Source organism: Podarcis erhardii, assembly GCF_964252035.2.
Source record: "Podarcis erhardii genome assembly, chromosome: 13".
Taxonomy (NCBI): Eukaryota; Metazoa; Chordata; class Lepidosauria; order Squamata; family Lacertidae; genus Podarcis; species Podarcis erhardii.
In genome coordinates this window covers 17,406,817-17,428,995 of record NC_138502.1, presented here as the reverse complement: position 1 = coordinate 17,428,995, position 22,179 = coordinate 17,406,817, and the positions used below count along the sequence as shown (strand labels likewise).

Sequence of the window (22,179 nt, the reverse complement as noted above, 5' to 3'; positions counted from 1 at the left end):
GGCATTTGTGTAGTGGCTTTTAGGTTTATAAATTTAAAACTGAACTTGATATATATTATGGACATGTATAGCATAAAGGGTCACAGTGCCATCTAAGTCACTGCTGATGTACCACAGTGGTTGTGTTCTGCATGTTGATCTTACCTGTCTTTTCACCCTACTTGGCTCTTCCTTTAGGTGTTCCTATTATGCAGGTATGGATCTCTCACAAAGATGTTCCTTCAGCCAACCTGCCCTCTTATTCTTCCTGTACTTCTTTGGTTTCCTGTCCCTCTCTACATTCTTGTACTTGTCTGAAAAAATACCATATCAGCAGTGGAGGATCAGCTTCAAGAATGCACCCAATTTCCCAGGGATGGGACCTCCTTCTTGCCTAACGGTCACCACCATTTCTTCTTGGTCATACAATAACACCACTTCTTCCAGGTCATCTTCTAAGACAATGGATAGTGGTATATGGACAGTGAAATCTGATGGCCGTTTGGGAAACCAGATGGGGGAATATGCCACCCTCTACGCCTTAGCCAAGATGAATGGACATCGAGCCTGCATCTATCCCGCCATGCACCAGTACCTCTCACCAATATTCCGGATCACTTTACCAGTGATCAGTGCTGAAGTGGACAAAAAGATCCACTGGAAGGACTTTGGTCTGCATGACTGGATGTCAGAGGATTATAAACACATCAAAGGCAAGTACGTCCGGCTGACGGGCTACCCATGTTCTTACACCTTTTATCACCATATCCGCCAAGAGATACTTCAGCAGTTCTCCTTCCATGACCACATCAAGGAAGAAGCCAATCAATATCTTCAGGAGCTACGGGGGCAGCGCCAGGAGGTGACATACGTTGGAGTGCATGTCCGCAGAGGGGATTATGTCTATGTGATGCCCAAGATCTGGAAAGGTGTGGTGGCTGACAGAGGCTATTTGGAGAAAGCCATGAACTATTTCAGAGCGAAGTACCCCAATCCCATCTTTGTGGTGACCAGCAATGGGATGGCGTGGTGCAAGGAAAACATCAATACCTCCAGGGGGGATGTTTATTTTTCTGGGGATGGGCGAGAATCCTCTCCGGAGAGGGATTTTGCTCTCCTTGCTCATTGCAACCACACAATAATGACAATTGGCACTTTTGGCTTCTGGGCGGGTTACCTGGCTGGTGGGGAGACCGTCTACTTGGCCAACTACACCCTCCCAGACTCTCCCTTCCTTAAGGTCTTCAAGCCCGGGGCAGCGTTTTTGCCTGAATGGATTGGGATTCCAGCGGACCTCTCCCCTCTGCTGCCCAAGAAACCAGTCAAGTCCAGAAGACAGAAACCTGAGGAGACAGTTGTTGAATCATGTCTAATGTTAATAATAATAATAATAATAATAATAATAATTTATTATTTATACCCTGCCCATCTGGCTAAGTTTCCCCAGCCCCTCCGGGCGGCTGTTGGAAGAACTTGTCTGGGCACTGATTCCACAAAGCATGTATGTGAGAGTGGTCACCAGCACTCCTGACAGGGCGCTCAAAGACCTAGCTTGGTCAAACACATTGATTCCTGTTTTAGACCTCACTTTGCAGTAAGGTGAAGAGGTTGGGACATAACCATATTCTGAGCCCTTCCACCACCAAGCACTTAGCAGCAATATGTACACAGGCATTATTTCCCCCCTCACTGGTTTCACTGTAGAACTTTTTCTTGCCCCCCATTCCAGATGTAGATCTTCACTCACCCCTTCTTCCAGGTAATTTTCCAGGTATTTTTGAGGAAGTGATTTGTGGGCTTGTTGAGCTTCAACTAATGCACTCATGTCCTTACAAGTTGTATCATGTTTCGCACACCCTGTTCCCTACAGGCGAGCAGGATGACTCTCCTGGTATGCATATCACATAAAATGAAGTGATACCGCTGACCTGTGTTTCAGAGGATTATCTTGTTTTCTACTTACATTGTAATTTTTTGTTTATTTCAACAAGTCTAGTAATTGAGTCATTTGAATTTAGTTAATTAGTTAAAAGTAGAAGAGCAAATGGACTGGTGCAGTAGTTGTTCTTTCTGAGTAACACCATGCATTTGCTCCTGTATCCTCTTGCCGCTGTTTAGCAGCCTTATCAGGGCCCTCACTTACAGCTTGACAAACAGGTGGGTCATGATCTACCCTCTCTAGGGGAGAGGAATGCTCCCTTTCACCAGGTCCCTGTCTCTTGCTTCTGGAGATTTCACAAGATATATTCCATGCATTGTGAAGCTTCAGCCTCCCAAACCACGAGCTTAAGACTTGAGCTATTTTTCCAAACAAAATGGGTGTTTCCCAGAATTCAGAATTCTTCAGCCGTCACCACATTACAAGCTTGCATGGAATTACAGGAGACTCAAAGCACTGTATTAAGGCCATGGACGCCTTAAGGGACGATTCTAAGTGATTAGAGAAATCCTGCATTCACTTAGTAAGATACACTGCTTTAACAGGCGGACTTTTATTATTGTTGTTGCTTCAAGCGCAGGCGGAAAACAAGTAGCCATGAAGCCCCGGGCAGTTCTGAAGTTGGATGCCTGTATCTGGTGTGGGAAATGGCCAAGAAACCTGAACCTGCCCAAGTCCTGAAGCCAGAAGCTTGAGCAGATAGTTGCTGATTCAGGTCAAATTAGATACTGCTGAAAGGACTTGTCTGGGCACTGATTCCACATCAGCATACAAAGTGAGCCCACAAAGGAGCATATTTTTAATGATGTGGCTATTTAGCCTGGACTATGTTAGCATACATTTTCTGATGTCTTCTCAAATGGAGGTTGGATCCTTAGGAGCACTGTTTGGGTGAATGAGATTGAGTCTCATTTTAAATATTAGAAGTACAGAACCAGGGAGGACCTCACCTTAAACCTCCAAGGCCTACTTTTCCAGAAAACCTGTTTTCTCCAAGAGCAGCTTGATCTAAATATTATGTGATGACTGAATATTATGAAACTTGGGCAGACAAGCTAGGTGAACCACTAACAAAGCACCTCAATGAATGGGCAGTTGGGAAAGAAATTTTAATACTCAAAAAAGCAAAAGAAAAACACAGAAGTAAGCTCATTGTCGACTGCATATTATAAAATATTAACATCTATTCTTACCAAATAAAGTCATTTTAACCATATAGAATAATACCAAGCGGGTTTCATAAAAGGTAGAGTACTAAATATGAACATGAGACAAAAATCAGTGTTATCAAGAATATTAAGAACAGAGGACTCAGGGGACACGACTTCCAGAAACCAAAGGGACAATCAGGTGAGGGAAAGCCCTTGTTTAGAAGTCTGGTGTGTAAACAGCAGGCGAAAGAAAAGGCATTTAATACACACGGATAAAATGCTTCGCCATGCCACGTGGCTTGCGGGCATGACACAAGCAACACCGCACAGCGTGCATGACATTGAGCGGTTGAGTGGCAAGTGTGCACAGTTGCTGTGGAATTTCGAGGGGGCCCAGCACCCTCCTTGAAGCTTTTGGTGGGCCCACAACTCCCGCTCCCCCAGATGGTGCCCCTGATTCATAGCATTATTGTCCTTATCAAGCTGTGATTGTTCCAATTTTCCTTTAGATTTGATGTTAATTCTGCAGTGGTTGACACCATTTGTGACAGAACCAAAGTCATGGGCAGATTCCTGGAAGCTGATGTACCGTGATGTACAGCTATCTCTCTCTCTCCTTTCATGTGTTCTATGCAACTTGGTTTCTCAAGGGCATCATAACTACACAGCTGGGCAGGATGAAGACCAGGATGACATGATGGAAAAACATAGACACCAGCAGGAGCAGGCCCGGATTTAGGTTTGATGAGGCCCTAAGCTACTGAAGGTAATGGGGCCCTATATATGTCCAGCTGTCCTTTGTCAACAACAAACTGTCACTGTTTTTTGTGTTGAATATATGCTATATGGTAATTTATGGACCTAACAGGTATCTAAAGCCATTTGCATATCACAAAATATGTATTTTATCAAAGTAATTGTTGAACTGAAATACAATTAAGAAGTATATTAATAGTTAAATAATTATTAATCTCTAACTTAAAATGATTTTTTATTCATGGGGTGGGGGGCGGGGAGAGTGGGGCCCTAAGCTATAGCTTGTTTCGCTTATACGTAAATCCAGCACTGAGCAGGAGTCAAATGGGCCAATTAGGAGAATCTACAACCAGGGTGTCATTAACTATTTGCATATTCTTCCAGTTGTAGATCTGAAGATCTGTTTTGGGGGGACAGGGAGTGGGCGGGTGTGGGGGATTCCCTGGTCCTGATTGGGGTAACTGTGCCCCTGAAGGACCAGGTGCGCAGCCTGGGAGTCATTTTGGACTCACAGCTGTCCATGGAGGCACAGGTTAACTCTGTGTCCAGGGCAGCTGTCTACCAGCTCCACCTGGTACGCAGGCTAAGACCCTACCTGCCCGCGAACTGTCTCACCAGAGTGGTGCATGCTCTAGTTATCTTCCGCTTGGACCACTGCAACGTGCTCTACGTGGGGCTACCTTTGAAGGTGACCAGGAAACTGCAATTAATCCAAAATGTGGCAGCTAGACTGGTGACTGGGAGTGGCCGCTGGGACCACATAACACCGGTTCTGAGAGATCTACATTGGCTCCCAGTTTCCGAGCACAATTCAAAGTGTTGGTGCTAAAATTTAAAGCCTTAAACGGCCGTGGTCCTGTGTACCTGAAGGAGTGTCTCCACCCCCATCGTTCAGCCCGGACACTGAGATCCAGCGCCAAGGGCCTTCTGGCAGTTCCCTCATTGCGAGAAGTGAGGCTGCAGGGAACCAGGCAGAGGGCCTTCTCGGTAGTGGCGCCCGCCCTGTGGAACGCCCTCCCATCAGATGTCACAGCGATAAACAACTACCTGACATTCAGAAGACATCTGAAGGCAGCCCTGTTCAGGGAAGTTTTTAATATGTAACGCTGTACTGTTTTTAACACTTGATTGGGAGCCACCCAGAGTGGCTGGGGAAACTCAGCCAGATGGGCGGGGTATAAATAAATAATAATTATTATTATCATTATTATGAAGGTTTAGGCAGGGAGCCGTCACATGAGGACATTTCTCTCCACACAAAGATTCCTAGTTTCTCACTTGGAATAAAATTGAGAAGAGGTGAGCAAAAACAGAAAGCCAGGCATTATTTGCAAACAGAGCTGGTTCTTCTGATTTGGCATGGAGCCTCCTTGCATGCATCAGGATAGGGTCTTGGCCATTGAAATGGTTCAGTCAGGACTACTTAAAGCTGCCCTCTCCTCCAGCTGTACCAGTGGCATAGCGTGGGGGGTGCAGGGGGTGCCGGCCGCACCGGGCGCAATATCGGGGGGGGGCATTCGCAGCTCTCTGCCCCTACCTGGCTCACTCACTCTCTCTCACTGCAGTGCTGGCTGTGCGAATCCGATCCAAGCCGCCGGGTCGCTGCCCACTGTGGAGGGGGTGGGTGCCAGGCGTGTGGTGCGGAGAGAGAGCGAGGGACTATCTGGGGGAGGGACAGTGCAGCGGCCGCCCAGCACAGCACTGAGCGTGGGAGAGAACCACACCAGACCAGACCAGGCAGCAGCAAGAAGCAGCTGGCAGCGGCAGCAGGTTAGGGGTTAGGGGGCGCAAATTACTTGCCTTGCCCCGGGTGCTGACAACCCATGCTACGCCACTGAGCTGTACACAGCCTCCGCCACAATCAGCACCAAGACAAACAAGACCAAGGCAGACACTCCCAGGCGGATGTTGTCCTCGACAGATGCGTCCCCTGTAAAAGCAGGAGAAGGAAGACTCCGTCACTTATTCATTGCAAATAAAAAACCAAGGCTCCTGCAAACTGCTCACTTTTCACTCTTGCATTATTTTGTTTTCCTCTATATGCCCACAAACTGGTGCAGGAAGTCACAGTTGTTTTTTCGTGATTGACCGTGAAAAGTTAAAGTGCGGCTTAAATTTGCGACCTTACCAAAATTGGCTTTTACGATATCGCCGCTGAAACAGACATATGGTAAAGCAGAACGGGTGTAAGTGCCTGAAGAATTTTAAGGTGGTGGCTTATATGTGGGTATTGTCTTTTCTCTCCCTCCCCCCCACTTAAATTTTAAAGGTGCTGCTTATATTCAGGTGTGGCTTATATTCGGGCCAATACCGTAAATCCAGTAGGACCTCCACTTAGCAGAGAATTGCAGGTGCAGTTGGGGATAACTATTATTGCAGAATTTGAGTTAACCTGGTGCACAGCCTTGCTTTCCTAACTAGTCGTGTCCCAAGGAAACAGCCCTGTGCACAGCCTGCTCACAGTAGGACATGCTTGGCTCTGTTTTCCCTAATCTGTTAACTGCTTCCATGGCTCCTCTTGTTTGGGGACATAGCTTAGGGGTAGAGCATCTGCTTTGCATGCAGAAGCTCACAGGTTAAATCCCTGACGTCTGCAGGTAAAATGGGGAGAGAACCTCTCCCGAAATCTTGGAGAGCTATGGCCAGTCAGCGTAGACGCTACTGAGATAGATGGACCAATGGTCTCAACTTGTCTAAGGCACTTTCTTGTGCTCCTACCCAGCAACTTAACATGGAGCAGGAGGAAGGCAGAATGGTGTCCCCAGGGCCTTCTTGGGAATCATGAACACAGTACGTCCCCCCCCCCAATAATATTTATTATTTTCCATACATAAACATAACAGAAAAAAAGCCAACAATAATAAAGGAGAAAGAATGAAACGGGGAAAAGAAAAAGAAAAAAGAACATAAAACCTAAAATACATCAAATCACCACATAAACTAAAACATAATTAATTGATCAAAATCCATCTTCCTAAACATATTACTTGACTTCCTCAAATCTCTTCCATCTGAGTTTTTTTAGTAATTATATATAGCAGTTTCCAATATCATTATTTCATAAAACCATATCACAGTCATAATCATATTTCCTAACTTTCCTTATCGTACATTTATTTATTTATTTATTTATTTATTTAATTAATTAATTAAATTTCTTCCAGTCTTCTTGGTATTCCTCTTCTTTCTGGTTGTGGATTCTCCCGGTGAGATCTGGCTGATCACACAGTAGGTTTTTTGTTGTGGTTCTGGACAGTTTAGAGTTAACACTCCCAGAACGTTCTTATTCACTGAGTGCCTGCCCATATTATGCAGGCATTTTTCTTTTTGTTCAGCAGAGTTACTGAGAGTCTCTGAGAGCTGGTTTTGTTTTTGTGAGAGACAGAATGCTGCAAGCATGCAGCTCGATTCTGTCGGTTTATTTCCTGTTTGTTTATGCTTCCGAATAAACACCTTTGGTAGAATAGAAGCACTGGTGTCAAGTTGAGTTATTGAAAACACCACTTTGACACAGACCAAGCCATTTATGCTGCGTATGAACTCTGCAACGACAACAGCAGCGCGCAGAAGAAGCGTGTGGGTGGCCATAAACGTTGGACCAGCTCGTAAATCAGGCTAACTGCAGTGCTGGGTGGCAGACTCTGTGGGTCAAAGGATTTACGACCTACAAAATTTCACAGTTTTCCTGCTGAGGAATGGATTGGGCCAATGGTATTCGTACATATTTATGTATTTAATGAATTTCCATGCCACCTTTCACCCTAGGATCAGAGGGTGGTTTATAGTATAAACACACAAAAATATGCAGCAGAATAAGAAACAAAACAATAACCCCCAGAATGTCCCCAGACTTTAAAGATGCTCTTTTAAGATGATGGTAATAAACTAAGAATCTGATCCTAACTTCAGTGATCTCAAAGATCTAAACCCCCCTGTTGGGTTCATCAAGTACAACTTGTCTTGCAAATTTACCTGAGCACTCCACACTGGCATCCTGGCTGTGGTTGCAGCTGTGCTCTCCCCAGGGACTTTGGGAACACTCACTCAGGAAAGCTTCTTCTCCTGTACAGTTGACTCCCTCCAGCCAGATGGGGCCAGATCCTTGTCCAAACAAACCTCCACCAAATGCTTTGGAGGCATTTCCACAGCCCAGTTCCCTGCACACAACGTGAGCATCATGCAAATCCCAACCAGCATCACACACAGTCCCCCACTGGCGGTTGTGCAGCACCTCAATCCTCCCAGAGCAGCGACTTGGGCCATTCACTAGGCGGAGCTCTGATGGGACAAAAAAATAACTGAACGTGAAAGCTCTGATGAGACAGAGTTGAACATAGTAACAAATATGTGGCATTGAATCTTGCTTGTTAAAGAGAAGGGTTAAGAATTGGGAGTCCTGGGCCTGCTATTGTCACCAACTAATGCTTTCCCTATGCAATGAGAGGGGCTAAAACCTAAGGCATCCTGGGAGCCCCACTCTGCACCTCGGAAGCCTCAGGTTCTGATTCTGCAAGTTTCATTCATTCATTTATGCTTTATTTAATGTTATTTGAAAGCCCTTGATCAGAAAAAGAATATACGTTGAAATTATCAATAAAAGTCACCATTAAACAGAGATTAAATAAAATATGTAATGTTATCATGGATATTAAAACACATGTCACCATTACATCTTTAAATAGGCTTATTTAAACATTTTTTTAAACAAAATAATTTTTTATTTGATTTTGCAAATATTAATGTATAACAAAACCAAATACATATCCATATAAAGAAATTTCTCTGAGTCTTGAGACTTCCTCCCATCTCCTCCATGGATCCTATAATAAACATTTTCTACTGCATATCATTTCATAATCTGTATTTTATATCATCCATATTATCCATAGGATTTGTTACAGCACAAGTGAGATTAAAATGTTTTCATCTGCTTACAGTGGTCTTCTAAATAAATTATAAATTTCCCCCGTTCTTTTTTAAATGCTTTGTCCTCTTGGTTCCCAAGCTTTCCGGTCGGTTTTGTCATTTCGGCATAGTCCATCGGTTTAACTTGCCATTCCTCTCTTCTTTCCACCAACAGAAAATGTTTAATGAAGTGTCAGTTCCTGGGTTCAACCCAACTGCTCTGCTATGTTTGCTTATCAATAGATGGGGTGTAGAAAGTGGGAAGAGAAATGTTGAATTTCGTGGCCCCAGATACCAGGGCTCTCCCTTTCTGGACTCTGCTCAAAGGATTCTGGGCACTGTAGTTTGGTGAGGGTTGGTGATAAATGTTACTCTGTGAAGGGTAAACTACAGTGCCCAGAATTCCTTGCAGGCAAGAATGTGCACTGGATTCACTTTAAAGGTATAGGAGCATGCAACTCCAGACATGATGCCATGGCTGTGAAGGACATCAAACGTCATTTGGATTTAGAACTCCTCTAGGGAATGTTACTCACACCTAGTGCTTATCTAGAAAGCTAGAATGGCATTGGGACCCTTCTTTTGTTTCTAGAGAAAGCAAAAATGACACAGAATGAAAATTATATTGTGAACTGCCCTTCTTCCTCCTCCTCCCAGCTCAACTATCAGCATCAGAACTCTTCAGCAACCTTCTATTGGCAAAATAGACTTACTAGTTGAACTTGCAGCCAGTTTCCAAGGCCACAGTATAGCTATTACCTGAGCACACAACACTGGCAACTTCTCCATGGCTGCAATCATGTGTTCTCCACTGTAAGTCACAGTCCTTGAAGGCAACTTCTGTCCCCTGACAACTGACACCAGACAACCAGGTGGGACCATTTCCTGTTCCAAAGTGAGCTCCTCTTGCAGCCAGCAAGGCTTCACCGCATCCAAGCTCTCTACATACAATTTGGGCACTGGTCAGATTCCATCTGTCATCACACACAGCCAGCCACTGCCAGTTGTGGAGCACCTCAACTCTTCCAGAGCAGCTGCTTGTACTGTTCACCAATCTGATCTCTGTTGAGATGAGAAATAGCTTCGACTGAAACGGAGTCTACTCATAGATAAAATTAATAAGATACAAGTTCAGCTGCTCTCCTCCACAGTACGGATAACAAAGATGGAGAAGAGGCCAGAATGTTGCATAAAACCCTCACAAATTATGGTTTGAACCTATTTAATGTGGTGCATATGAAGCGAAGGAAAGACTGTGCAAAAGAGGAGGGGAAGAAAACGCAGACAGAGGGTCTTTCCTGCTTCCATTGATATGATTATCAGCAGCAGAGCTGAAGGAAATGTGTTGATGACAAAATGGGCATGCTGATTCAACTTGTATACAAGTTTCTAAACCAACTGTATAAAAGGTATAGGGACCCCTGACCATTAGGTCCAGTCGTGGCCGACTCTGGGGTTGCGGTGCTCATATCGCTTTATTGGCTGAGGGAGCCGGGATACAGCTTCCGGGTCATGTGGCCAGCATGACTAAGCCGCTTCTGGTGAACCAGAGCAGCGCATGGAAACGCTGTTTACCTTCCCACCAGAGCGGTACCTATTTATCTACTTGCACTTTGACGTGCTTTCGAACTGCTAGGTTGGCAGGAGCAGGGACCGAGCAACGGGAGCTCACCCTGTCGCGGGGATTCGAACCGCTGACCTTCTGATTGGCAAGTCCTAGGCTCTGTGGTTTAACCCGCAGCGCCACCCGCATCCCTCTAACCCAACTGTATAGCTCCTATTAATTAATTTATATATTAAATTTGCATACCACCCTTCATCTGTAGATCTCAGAGCAGTTCACAACATAACAATACAAGATAAAAACACGATAAGGACTATTTCTTAATTGTAATTTTTACCTGAGCATACAATACCAGCATCTTCTTCATGCACACAGTTATGTTCTCCCCAAGGCTGTAGGTGGCAGTGGCGGAGGGTAGCTTCTGTCCCCTTGCATATGACCTCATCCAGCAAGATGGGGCCATTGCCTCTCCCAAAGTGAGCTGCTTCTTTGATCGACAAGGCTTCCCCACATCCAAGTTGCCTGCACACGACTTGGGCGCTGCTCAGATTCCAACCATCATCACACACAGTCCCCCACTGCCCGGCGTTGAACACCTCAACTCTTCCAGCGCAAGGGCTTGTACCATTCACCAATCTGATATCTGTAGGGTTTAAAATGGTTAGAGTCCATTTTGTGCCTCCACCTCCCAATTCCTCATTTTTTGTAGCTTCCATGGGAAATGTTAAGGGTTCTAGGTTAGAGCATGGGTAGGGAATATCAGGCTCTGGGACCAAATGCAGCCCTCCAAACCTCTCCCTCCCTTTGCACCCTCTTGGAGTTTCTCTTTTCCTGAACTGGCAAGTGGTGGTGGGATAGTGCTCATCTGAGCCCCTTTCTTGGACACTCCAAAACACTTCCCCTCTTTCCATTCTGCCAACCTAGCAGAACCTCTCTCTTGCCTTTGCAGCATGGCTTACTGGTTGGAGGCTGCAGCTGCTCTCTTGCAAAGCAGAGAGCCTGTCCATCAAGAAGCAGCTGCAAACACAGCATGGAATTTGAGCAAGACTCTGTGGGTATCAAGGTATGGAAAATACGAGAAGGTGAGATGCCATAGAACAGGGAGAAGGAAAGCTGTGATGAAGCAAGGGGGGGCTAAATGGAGAGGGGAAATGGGATGGTGGGAGGAGAGGGAAAACAGAAGACGGAAAGTGGGTGTTGGGAGTGAGTGGGAGTGCAGTGGTGGGTGCACAGCGGAGGAGGAGGCGCCTGACAAGCACAGGGTGCTATCTATGGAGTCCAGATCTGCCATCACCTTTGGTCAGCTGAAGACCATTACTTTAAAATTTGAAGGGGTCCTATATTTCAGAATGCAGGATTGAATATATTTCTCTTCTCCTTACTTCTTTCACACACACACACACACACACACACACACACACACACACACACAACTTTAACTTGTTCTTCCCATTGCAGCGAGTGGTGGAAGCATCCCCAAAAGAACCCAGAGCCATTTCCCCCAAGAATACATCAGTGGAAAGATGCTCTATCTGGAAGTCATATCCCTTGGAAGGGCGTGTCCTCTCTACTTGCAGAGCAACATGCTGAAAAAAACACCATCTCTGAGAGAACATGACTTTCAGATACACCTGCTTTCCACAGAAGTACAGTGGTACCTCGTGTTAAGAACTTAATTCATTCTGGACGTCTGTTCTTAACCTGAAACTGTTCTTTTTTTTTTTTTTTTTAAATAATATTTATTATCATTTTTGAAAAATACAAATAACAAAGATGCATACATAACGAAAAATTACAGAAATAGAAAAAAAAGAAAAATTCCACCTTTTAATTCCCATTTTCAGTAACTTCTTTTCTAGACTTCCCCACGCCTCCCCTTCTTGTATTCCATTTCCCATATTTGTTCAGCAAGATTTATCCTTAATATCATCACTTGTTTTAACCATTATTTCAATATTGTATTTGCTTTAATCTAATCAGAGACACTTAAACTATATATCTTGTTCATATCTAAACAGGATAGAAGAGCAGAAAGAATATAGAATAAAAATAAAAATATTTTTCCTAAGGTTGTCCCTAGTTCCTGTCCACGAATTCCCCATTTTATTACTAAAGAATAAGATAAAAAAGGGAAAAAGAATTTTTACACTGCATAGTGAAAATTAGATCCCTTTCGGGCTCCCAAACCCTCCTTTTCCATCCCCAGTTTTCACCCCAAAGCTAGGTCCATAAGTCTATCTTTTTAACCCGGTGCCCTAACGTCCGAGGCTCTCAGGTCCCCTTCAGTCCCTCTCAGCCGGCTTTTTTGAAAATCTTTTATATTAAATACCCAAACTCGAAAAAGTACTTTCCCAATACTGTCAATAATTTTTTCAGCCAAGTCAAGTTGTTTAAGTGTGAAACTCTGTCTTTGTTTCTTAAGTTCATACATCCCAGCTAGTCCAGCTTTCACTCTGGTCGGGTTTGAAGTCATCTTGATAAGTCCTCGGCTCTCATTTACCTTCTGTATCCCTTCAGCCGTCCCTTGTTTGACAAATGTCTTTTCCTCCTCTTCTTTCTTTAGTTTCCTTTCTTGTCCAGCTGCCGGTGTTTTGAGTATCAGGCCCTTTTCCTTCTCAGTGATTATATTCTCTTTTGGTTTCAGCTTTAAAGGGCTTGTAGACCAAACATGACCTTGCTCATACGTCTCTTGCAGCTTTCTCATGAGAACAACCAGCTCTTGCAGCTCTGCTCGCATTTCCCGACATATTTCCATCTTGTAATGTCCGTAGATCCCCTCTAGAGGGATTCTTGTTACTTAGTATTCCTTTCACTTTCGACCCAAAAGTCAATGTTATTTGTATCAATTTTCCTTTACTTTAAGTTACTTTATATCCAGATCATCGGCTAAGAGTTAAAACTTTCAGTTATTCCCAGACCTTGACAGCTAATCTGACAGCTGTCAAAGGCTTGTAAGTCCACTGCAGGCTCTTTCACAAATTACTCCCAGTCTTTAGAAAAGTGGTACTTAATCCAAATATCTAAACTCTTGCCCTCCAGCACGATAACTTAATCTTTTAAAATCCGTGGAGTTAATATCTTTTATCCGATCACTAAAAAATGAGCGACGACTCTTCTCACAACCTTAGTTGACAGATCTTTGCTGTTAAGCTGTTTACAATGGGGGTGAGGCGGACTTCCTCTTTTCACCTACCCCCGCTCGTACCAAATCCAAATATAAATAATTTCAAAAGTTCGGTTCCAGATTACTCACGGGTTGTTGCTCTTAAATTTAAGTCCGAATTTTAGACGGAAGAAGTCAGCGCTGTCCGGCAAATGGCATGCGGCTTCACTCAGCGGGGGAAGCAGAGGACTCACAGCACCACGCCGCTCCCCGGCACCCGTTCCGTAGCCTTTAAAAAGGCTCCTTCGCGGGTCGGGAGGGCGCTAGCGGTGCCCGCCGAGTCACCACGTCCCCGGTCATTCGCGCCCGAGGTTTTTGAGGGTCCCCGTGTCGCCGGCACGGCAAGACCCAGCCCCCGCTGAGCAGATTCCCTCCGGAGCTCGGAGGGAATCCGCCATTAGCCGATCGCGCTAACCCGGAAGTCAACCTGAAACTGTTCTTAACCTGAAACACCACTTTAGCTAATGGGGCCTCCTGCTGCCACTGCGCCGCCGCTGCACAATTTCTGTTCTCATCCTGAAGCAAAGTTCTTAACCCAAGGTACTTTTTCTGGGTTAACGGAGTCTGTAACCTGAAGCGTATGTAACCAGAAGAGTATGTAACCCGAGGTTCCACTGTATTATGAGGGAATATGGTCCTGGACCAGTGTGCCAATGCAACTAACCACAATGGCAAAGCATTTTCAAGAAAACAATGAGAAAAAATAAGCTTTTAATATCCTGAATTTCAAAATTGAAGTCTTCCTCAAAATGTTTAAATAGATTTCTGTTGGCTTAATTGGCAGAGCAAACCTGCCTACTTTCATGGCAAATGAATGGAGCTATGGAGATACGACATGCATTTTGCTGCACACAATCATCACCACTGGAAATGTGCCATTATTCCTTTTTGCTGATGCAAAATCCGGTCAAATTAAGATAATGTTACTGAATACAAATGAGAATGTATAGTGGATGAGCACAAAAGAAGCTGATTCCCGAGATGCTGCTGAAATAATGATGTTTCTGGAATGTTAGACTTGCAAGTTATTCAAACCTTGGCTATTGGATGAAATTAGTCAAGTGTCAGTTCAGTCACCACTTTTGAAACCAAAAAAGAAAAGGCAAAAATGTAGGGAAAGAGGAGAACTAGAGCCCAGAGGAAGAAGAATTGTTCTTACAGAGAACACTTGCTGTATTGGCAAATACTAGTAAAGAAAGATTTGGCAGTTACAGCCAAATTAAAGTTGTGCCTGGTTCTACAACATAAAATCTAGAAAGTGGTGTACAAAAAAAGGACTAATATCCCTCCCTTCCAATGAAAAACAAGCGGTCCTGATGTTTATAGATGCTGAAAAAGCATTTGACAATGTTTCATGGGATTTTATGAAAAAAGTTCTTGAAGAGATGAACTTTGGGTGAGATTTAGGAAAGGGATTTAATCTATATATTCTGATCAAAAAGCCAAATTAATTGTGAACCAGGTGGTAACAGAGCAATGTAAAATACAGAAAGGAACAAATCAGGGATGTCCCCTATCACATCTTTTATTTATTTTGGTTTTGGAAGTACTGGTGAGAAATATCAGGGCAGATAATAAGACTAAAGGAATTATGGTAGGGAAAAAGGAATATAAGCTTAAAGCATATGCAGATGACCTTGTAATTATGGAAGATCCTAAAAATTCCCTTTTGAGGGTATTAGAGAAAATACAGGAATTTGGGCAAGTGGCAGGATTTAAGCTGAATAAAAATAAAACAAAATTATTAATAAAGAAATTAGCAAGAGAAGATAAAATAGAATTACAACAAAATGTAGAAATAGAGATCCATTTTAAAAAAATCACATATTTGGGGGTCTGGTTAACAACCAAAAATATAAATATTTTAAAAGACAATTATGAAAAAAATTGGAACAAAATAAAAAGGAATCTAGAAATATGCAGAAGAAGGAATTTATCGTTATTAGGGAAGATAGTAGTAATTAAGATGAACGTATTGCCAGTTTCTCTCAACCTAGAATTACCTGAGCAGACAACACTGGCATCTTCTCCATGACTGCAATTATGTGTTTCCCAGTGTAGGTCACAGTCCTTAAATCTGTATTCCATCCCCCGACACTTGGCTCCAGCCAAGCAGGTGGCACCACATCCTCTTCCAAAGGGAGCTCCTCTTGGGACAAACAAGGCTTCCCCACAGACATGTTCCCTGCACACAGCCTGGGCGCTGTTTAGATCCCAGCCATCATCACACACCGTCAGCCATTGCTGGTTGTGGAGCACCTCCACTCTCCCAGAGCAGCGGTTTGTACCATTCACTAATCTGATCCCTGCAGAGATTGAAAAAGGCTTTTTAACTTTTCAGTTCTGGTTTTTGTTTTTCTCAACAATACAATCAATGAATAAAAACAATAAAAAGAAGAACAATCAGCAATGCATCATAGCAATTTGTAGTGCCATAGTGTACTGTTGTGGGAAATATAGTCAGAACAAAAGTGAAGTGGAGAAAAGGGGATTGATTGATTGGTGGAGGAGGGAGGGAACAAAAGAGTTTGGATAGGTTCCAGCAGAGCCCACTCAGAATAAATGTATTAATTTATTCATTTGCTATCTTGCTAAGTTAGGCTCTAGCGGCTCTTCATAGCTGCAGTCCTACTGCAGCAGGATTAATTAAATACATCAAGGGGTACCTACTGGATGGTCTTGCTGGTTATCTATGGCCTTGCCTGTTTATTTAAGACAGGTAAAGATCCTACCTAATGAAGATCATGGCCACTGGTCCCATCACCTCCTGGCAAATAGAAGGGGAAGAAATGGAGGCAGTGAGAGATTTTACTTTCTGGGGCTCCATGATCACTGTAGATGGTGACAGCAGCCACGAAATTAAAAGACGCCTGCTTCTTGGGAGAAAAGCAATGACAAACCTAGACAGCATCTTATAAAGCTGAGACATTACCTTGCCAACAAAGGTCCATATAGTTAAAGCTATGGTTTTTCCAGTAGTGATGTATGGAAGTGAGAGCTGGACCATAAAGAAGGCTGATTGCCGAAGAATTGATGCTTTTGAATTATGGAGGAGACTCTTGAGAGTCCCATGGACTGCAAGAAGATCAAACCTATCCATTCTGAAGGAAATCAGCCCTGAGTGCTCACTGGAAGGACAGATCGTGAAGCTGAGGCTCCAATACTTTGGCCAGCTCATGAGAAGAGAGACTCCCTGGAAAAGACCCTGATGTTGGGAAAGATGGAGGGCATGAGGAGAAGGGGATGACAGAGGACGAGATGGTTGGACAGTGTTCTTGAAGCTACCAGCATGAGTCTGACCAAACTGCGGGAGGCAGTGGAAGACAGGAGTGCCTGGCGTGCTCTGGTCCATGGGGGAAGAGTCGGACACGATTAAACAACTAAACAAAAACAAAAGATCCTACCTAGAACGAGCTGCATTTCCATGACCATTCATTCATTTCATAAAATTTATAGTGTACAAAATTCCAAAGTGGTTTACAAAGAGATAAAACTATAAAATCAGGAAAAAATTGAAACACATCAAAAACCTACAAAACCTAAGAGATTCAAACAGATTAAAATTCACACCAGCATTTCTAAGCACCTAGGTAGGTTTGTCTGAACAAAAGTGTTTTTAACAGGCACTGGAAAGAGAACAGTGAAGGCGCCAATTGGATTTCAATAGGCAGGGAGACACTGCCACACTAAACAATTGAGTACTTACAGATGCAGAATGGGTATTATGTGGCACCTGTAGTAGTGCCAATTCCACCAACTGAAGTGGTCAAGAGGGCACATGTTAGGTGATATCACCTCACCCTTTACATGCCCACCCAATCACTGCACTCTCTGGGAGAAGGTCTCCTGCAGACAGCATCTGATCAGGAGGTCCATAAGAACAAAGCCTTCAGCCTGGTGGAACCCACCCTTTGGAACTTCCTCCTATGACGTATCAGACAGGTGCCATCTCTATTGCCTATTTGGTGCCTATTAAAGTCTTTCCCCCTCCAACATTTAAAGTCTTCCTTTTTTCAACATTAAAGCATTAAATCCCGTATTGCATTTGAATTTTTTTTATATACTGAGTTGCTTTATTAATCAAATATATTATAATTGTTTTATACATAAACATTTTCAGTGTTTTGATTGCTGTAATGATTTGAGACCTTTCATAGAAAGCAAGTTTAAAATAGAATTTAAAAAACACACGAGGAAATTAATATTACCTGAGCATTCAAAACGTGCATAGGAAGGCCGGCACATTCTTCTAGGGACATATCTTCCTTGGCAATAGTTGAGAGAAGCTTCTGTTCCCTCACAGGTGATTTTTTTTTCTGGCACAAAACGTGGTCTATATTCACCAGCTACTGATGCTGCTGACAGGATGGGTCCACAGCCAAGTTGCCGGCACATGACTTGGACACTGTTCCAGTCCAAATCGTCATCACATGGGGTGAACCAATCCCTGTTGTAGAGCAGCTCAAATCTCCCAGAGCAAATATTTGAACCACCCATCAATCTGATCTCTGTTGGGTGTGAAAAAAGACAGATTTATATCTCCACCTCTCACATTCCTCATCCTTCCTTTTTATTGCCCCTAGTTATCAGAGCTCATCGAAACAGAATCTATTGAAGTGGTTTGTTTGTTGGAAGTCATGCCTGAAACTGGGCACTTCTTTGACAATGATAGATATTGATTCTCACTAGGGGGGCATCGTTTTCATTTTAAAAATATCCTTGTACTAAGCTAAATATTCATTTTGACACCCACTGTCAGGGAAGTGACATCAGAGAGAAAAGCAGAGGCAGGGCTCCAGAGCGATGCCGGGGAGGGAACCAGTCGGGGGGAAGGAATTCAGCGTGACACCAATAGAGAGGAGAGGGAGATGGAGGAATCGGTGTCAGGGCTCCAAGACCCTTCAACCGAAACCAGCGGAGAGAGCGCAGGCACGCCCTTGCCGTCCCCTTACTTGCGCAGACGCGTTCCGCGCAGGGAACATAGGAGAAGACTTGGGGTCAAACAGCTTTTATGCTGGAAGAGGTTCAAGAGACGCCCACTGTCGGATTCTACAAGTGACTAACAGGTCACGAAGGGTGAGCTCTAACCCTAAACATGGCTGAGCAAACGATCTAACTGAACTGGGAGCAATTTACACACGAGTAACCCACCCAGAACCATTACACCCACCCACCCCAATTTCCAGAATTTTGATATAAACTGTGTAGAAATAACAATATTATATAATTAAAGCTTTTGTTTTTTTGAATTGTCTGGAAGAAGATAAAATATTCTCCAGTTGCTGATTTTAGAAAGAAGCAGGATCTCGTTAACCGCTGGAGAGACTTCAAAAAACTTTGGACGGGTTCCTAGAATGTTGAGATGTGATGTACTTTTTAATGTGGAAATCCGCCATGATGGAATAAGACTGAGCTGCAGAGTTATAAATAGTCATAGGGGAAGGTGAGCTCTTAATATGTCATTATATCTGTATTTCAAGTCCAATTTGGTAAATCTCCCCTGGAAAGGCTAATGTTTGATGCAACCAGTCTGGGAAAATTAATGAGCAAAGGCCAAGATTTGATTTCATCAGAACTGGGAGAAGATGGCGTCTGCCAGCAGCGAAATGGCTTTTGGATTTATTCGGCACAAACACCAGCGTGTGGGGAGATACTGCAATAATAGAGAAGATTCATACATATAAAATCCACACCAAAACACATCATTGCTTATTTCAACTCGCTTGTGGAAACAACTCAGAGCCATGACAGAAGGAAGGTTAACAACAGGAAGATTTAAAGGAACTATGGGAAAGACTATCCAAGGCAGCAGAGATATGAGATGATCAGAGCCCGCCCCCCCGAACTTGAAGCATGGAAGTCCCAACAAAAAAAATATAATTTAGGCAGAATATTTGGACTATTTGATATGTATTTGTATAATTTAGAACATTCAATGTGATTTGATTGGATTGTTAAAATGGAAAACTTAATAAAAATGATTTTTTTAAAAAATTCCAGAATTTGGGAGGGAAGGGGAGTAATTTCCTCCTTGCTATGGCTATCACCATCATTTGGATATATTCAAAATTTCAGCACAGCAGAGGATTTTCTACCCCCCCCCCCTTGTTTCTTCACTAGTTTTTACTATTGTAGCAGTAAGTGTGGCGAGACTCCCAGGGCACTCCAGAGTCCCTGGAAGGGCACTCCTTCCCCTTGTACACCCCCCCCCAGAAGAGTTGTGGGCAGAAATAGTCACCGAATATGTAAAATGTCCATAGTAATTAGGTTTTCTGGATATTAAAATAGCTAGTTATTTCAAATTCAGCCATTGCATTAAACTGGTATGGTGTCCTTTCAGGTCCCCACCCCCCACCCTAACCAAAAGCGAACAGAAAGGACAAAAATGATGCAGGAGGCAGAACAAAGCCTAGAAGAAACTCTGCAGGAACCTATATAATGTTGTGAATTGTGTTCCAGATGAGACCCAGAAAAGGGTATGCAACAAGAAGAGGAAGGCTCACCCTCTGCCCCTTCACAGGATGATCAGAGCTCAAGAGAAGCCAACTTTTGGCATAACAGTCATGATTCAAATTTCAGCTAGTGTCTAAGCATTTATGTTACCTGAGCACACAACGGCAGCACCTTCTCCGTGGCTGCAGTCTTTCGTTTGCCAGTTGTTTGGGGTGCACTCCTTGAACGTAGCTTCTGTTCCCTGACAATGGACACCAGTCAACCAGGCAGGACCATGTCCTCTTCCAAAATGAGCTCCTCTTGGGACTGACAAGGGATGACTACAGCTAATTTCTCGGCAGACAACGTTGGCACTGTTCAGATCCCATCCCTCATCACACACGGTCAACCACTGCTGGTTGTGGAGCACCTCAACTCTTCCGGAGCAGGGACTTGTTCCATTCACCAATCTGATGGTTTGGAGGTCTGTAAAGATTAAAGGAAATTTTGTTTCTCCACCTTCCAGTTCCTCATTCTTCCTGGCTTCCATTTAGGCTGAGGCATAACAAGTGGGAAGGTGGCCATGCTGGCATTTCCAGCTAGTATTTTTGTCTGTTGCTCACATTTTCCACTATACACAAACATGAAATTTTAACCAGGGGTAAAAAATTCCAAACTCCTTATAATGATTTATTACATATAGATTACCTAGCCCCTATTAATTTCTATATTAAATAATTAAATATTTTCTAAATATTAAAGCTAATTATAATCAATTTCTCTAACGGTTATTCACAATTCCTGTTTTACATGTTGAACTACTGGATTGCATTTACATGATTTTTCTACTGAGGTTCCTTGATTTCATCATGTAGGAGCCTTTTTTACAATTTGTTTATGTTCAGTATGAGAACACTATTGTCATTGTCATTGTGTGGTTGGGGGAAAAGAGAGGGGGAGAGGGAGAGAGATGTGGGGGAACCATGAATGCTTTACCTTGAAATGCTGTTATATTTTACTCTATTTGTGGTTGTGAGCTGCTTTGAGCATACAGCGGCATACAAATACAGTGGTACCTCGGGTTACATACGCTTCAGGTTACATACACTTCAGGTTACAGACTCCGCTAATCCAGAAATAGTACCTTGGGTTAAGAACTTTGCTTCAGGTTGAGAACAGAAATTGTGTGGTGGCGGCGCGGCAGCAGCAGGAGGCCCCATTAGCTAAAGTGGTGCTTAAGGTTAAGAACAGTTTCAGGTGAAGAACGAACCTCTAGAACGAATTAAGTACGTAACCAGAGGTACCACTGTAAACTCATGATCATCTCAACATTTTAACCTTCTCATAAGACTGCAGTTTACCAGATAATTCAAAATAATTTAATTGGGTTCACTTTAGGGCTGGAAGGAACAGACTCTGAAGCACCATTTCTCACAAAACATGAAGCATCATTCTTTATCCAAAGTCCCCCATCCACAACTATAATAACACTTTTAGATTTTTGTCTTAAGAATGATAAAAAGTAGCTCTTTTTGATACAATGTCATATTAATCGGGTTTCTTGGTGTAGTCAGTTTCTATGGCTATTTTATGGTACCCTCTGAGCACATGACGCTGGCCTATTCTCCATTCCTGCAGTCATCTTCTCGGAATCCTTGGACACAACCTTCAAGAACTTGTTTGAGAGTACATCTCATATGAATGTGCCAGAGGCGACCAACTCCACCGGCAACTTGGATATATAAATAATCCCTTTTTTTGCCTTCCCCTTTCTTTTTATTGCAGTCTTGGTTATTTGAAATACAGGTCGAGAATAGAGATTTAACAGGAAATAAAGTTCCGCAAAAGGTGAGAGGCTTGGGCTTGGAAGAAGCTGAAAACTCATGTTTCATATGGGTATAATATTTGTGGGGGTTTGCCCCCCCCTTGTGTGATTTTTATTCAGTTTCTCCGTTTTGGATTAAGCACATAGAAACAGCCAAAGAGAAAGTTCCATCCTCCCTTTCATTTCCCCTTTTATGCCCCCCTAGTGGGACAAAGAACAATTCCAGCCCAAATGAGAAGAGGTTCCACCCAAGAACCAAAGCCCAAAATGGAAATTTCAGAAATGTATTCTGAATTAAGGAAAGATATAAAAGATAATGCAAAGAATCTGGAGGAGAAATTGGAAAGGATGAAAAACAAGATAGAACAGAATATAAAATCAGTGGTGGACCTAACTGGACAAATCAAAGAATTATCAACAAAAACTTTAGAACTAGGAAAACTCATGCAACATTTAAAAGTAAAG

At 43.2% G+C, this 22,179-nt stretch overlaps 1 protein-coding gene and 1 pseudogene across 2 annotated transcripts in view; one reads left to right on the top strand and one right to left on the bottom strand.

Annotated features, from left to right (window-relative positions):
* The first annotated feature begins 355 nt into the window (after positions 1-355).
* LOC309328435 (galactoside alpha-(1,2)-fucosyltransferase 2 pseudogene) lies at positions 356-1,714 on the top strand (annotated as a pseudogene). The gene is made up of 2 exons: positions 356-1,333; positions 1,709-1,714. The product of its transcript is annotated as a galactoside alpha-(1,2)-fucosyltransferase 2 pseudogene (transcript).
* Positions 1,715-5,248: 3,534 nt separating this feature from the next.
* The window catches only part of LOC309327818 (scavenger receptor cysteine-rich domain-containing protein DMBT1-like), a gene marked incomplete at its 3' end in the record, with an annotated part of 38,558 nt that continues 21,627 nt past the window's right edge, over positions 5,249-22,179 (bottom strand). The window contains exons 9-16 of the mRNA XM_081837339.1: positions 20,061-20,375; positions 17,666-17,965; positions 15,461-15,763; positions 10,632-10,937; positions 9,490-9,792; positions 7,798-8,103; positions 5,656-5,755; positions 5,249-5,261 (exon numbers count right to left, since the gene is read on the bottom strand). Of these exons, the coding sequence (XP_081693465.1) occupies positions 5,249-5,261; positions 5,656-5,755; positions 7,798-8,103; positions 9,490-9,792; positions 10,632-10,937; positions 15,461-15,763; positions 17,666-17,965; positions 20,061-20,375 (1,946 nt within the window). The remainder of the gene's footprint in view (positions 5,262-5,655; positions 5,756-7,797; positions 8,104-9,489; positions 9,793-10,631; positions 10,938-15,460; positions 15,764-17,665; positions 17,966-20,060; positions 20,376-22,179) is intronic.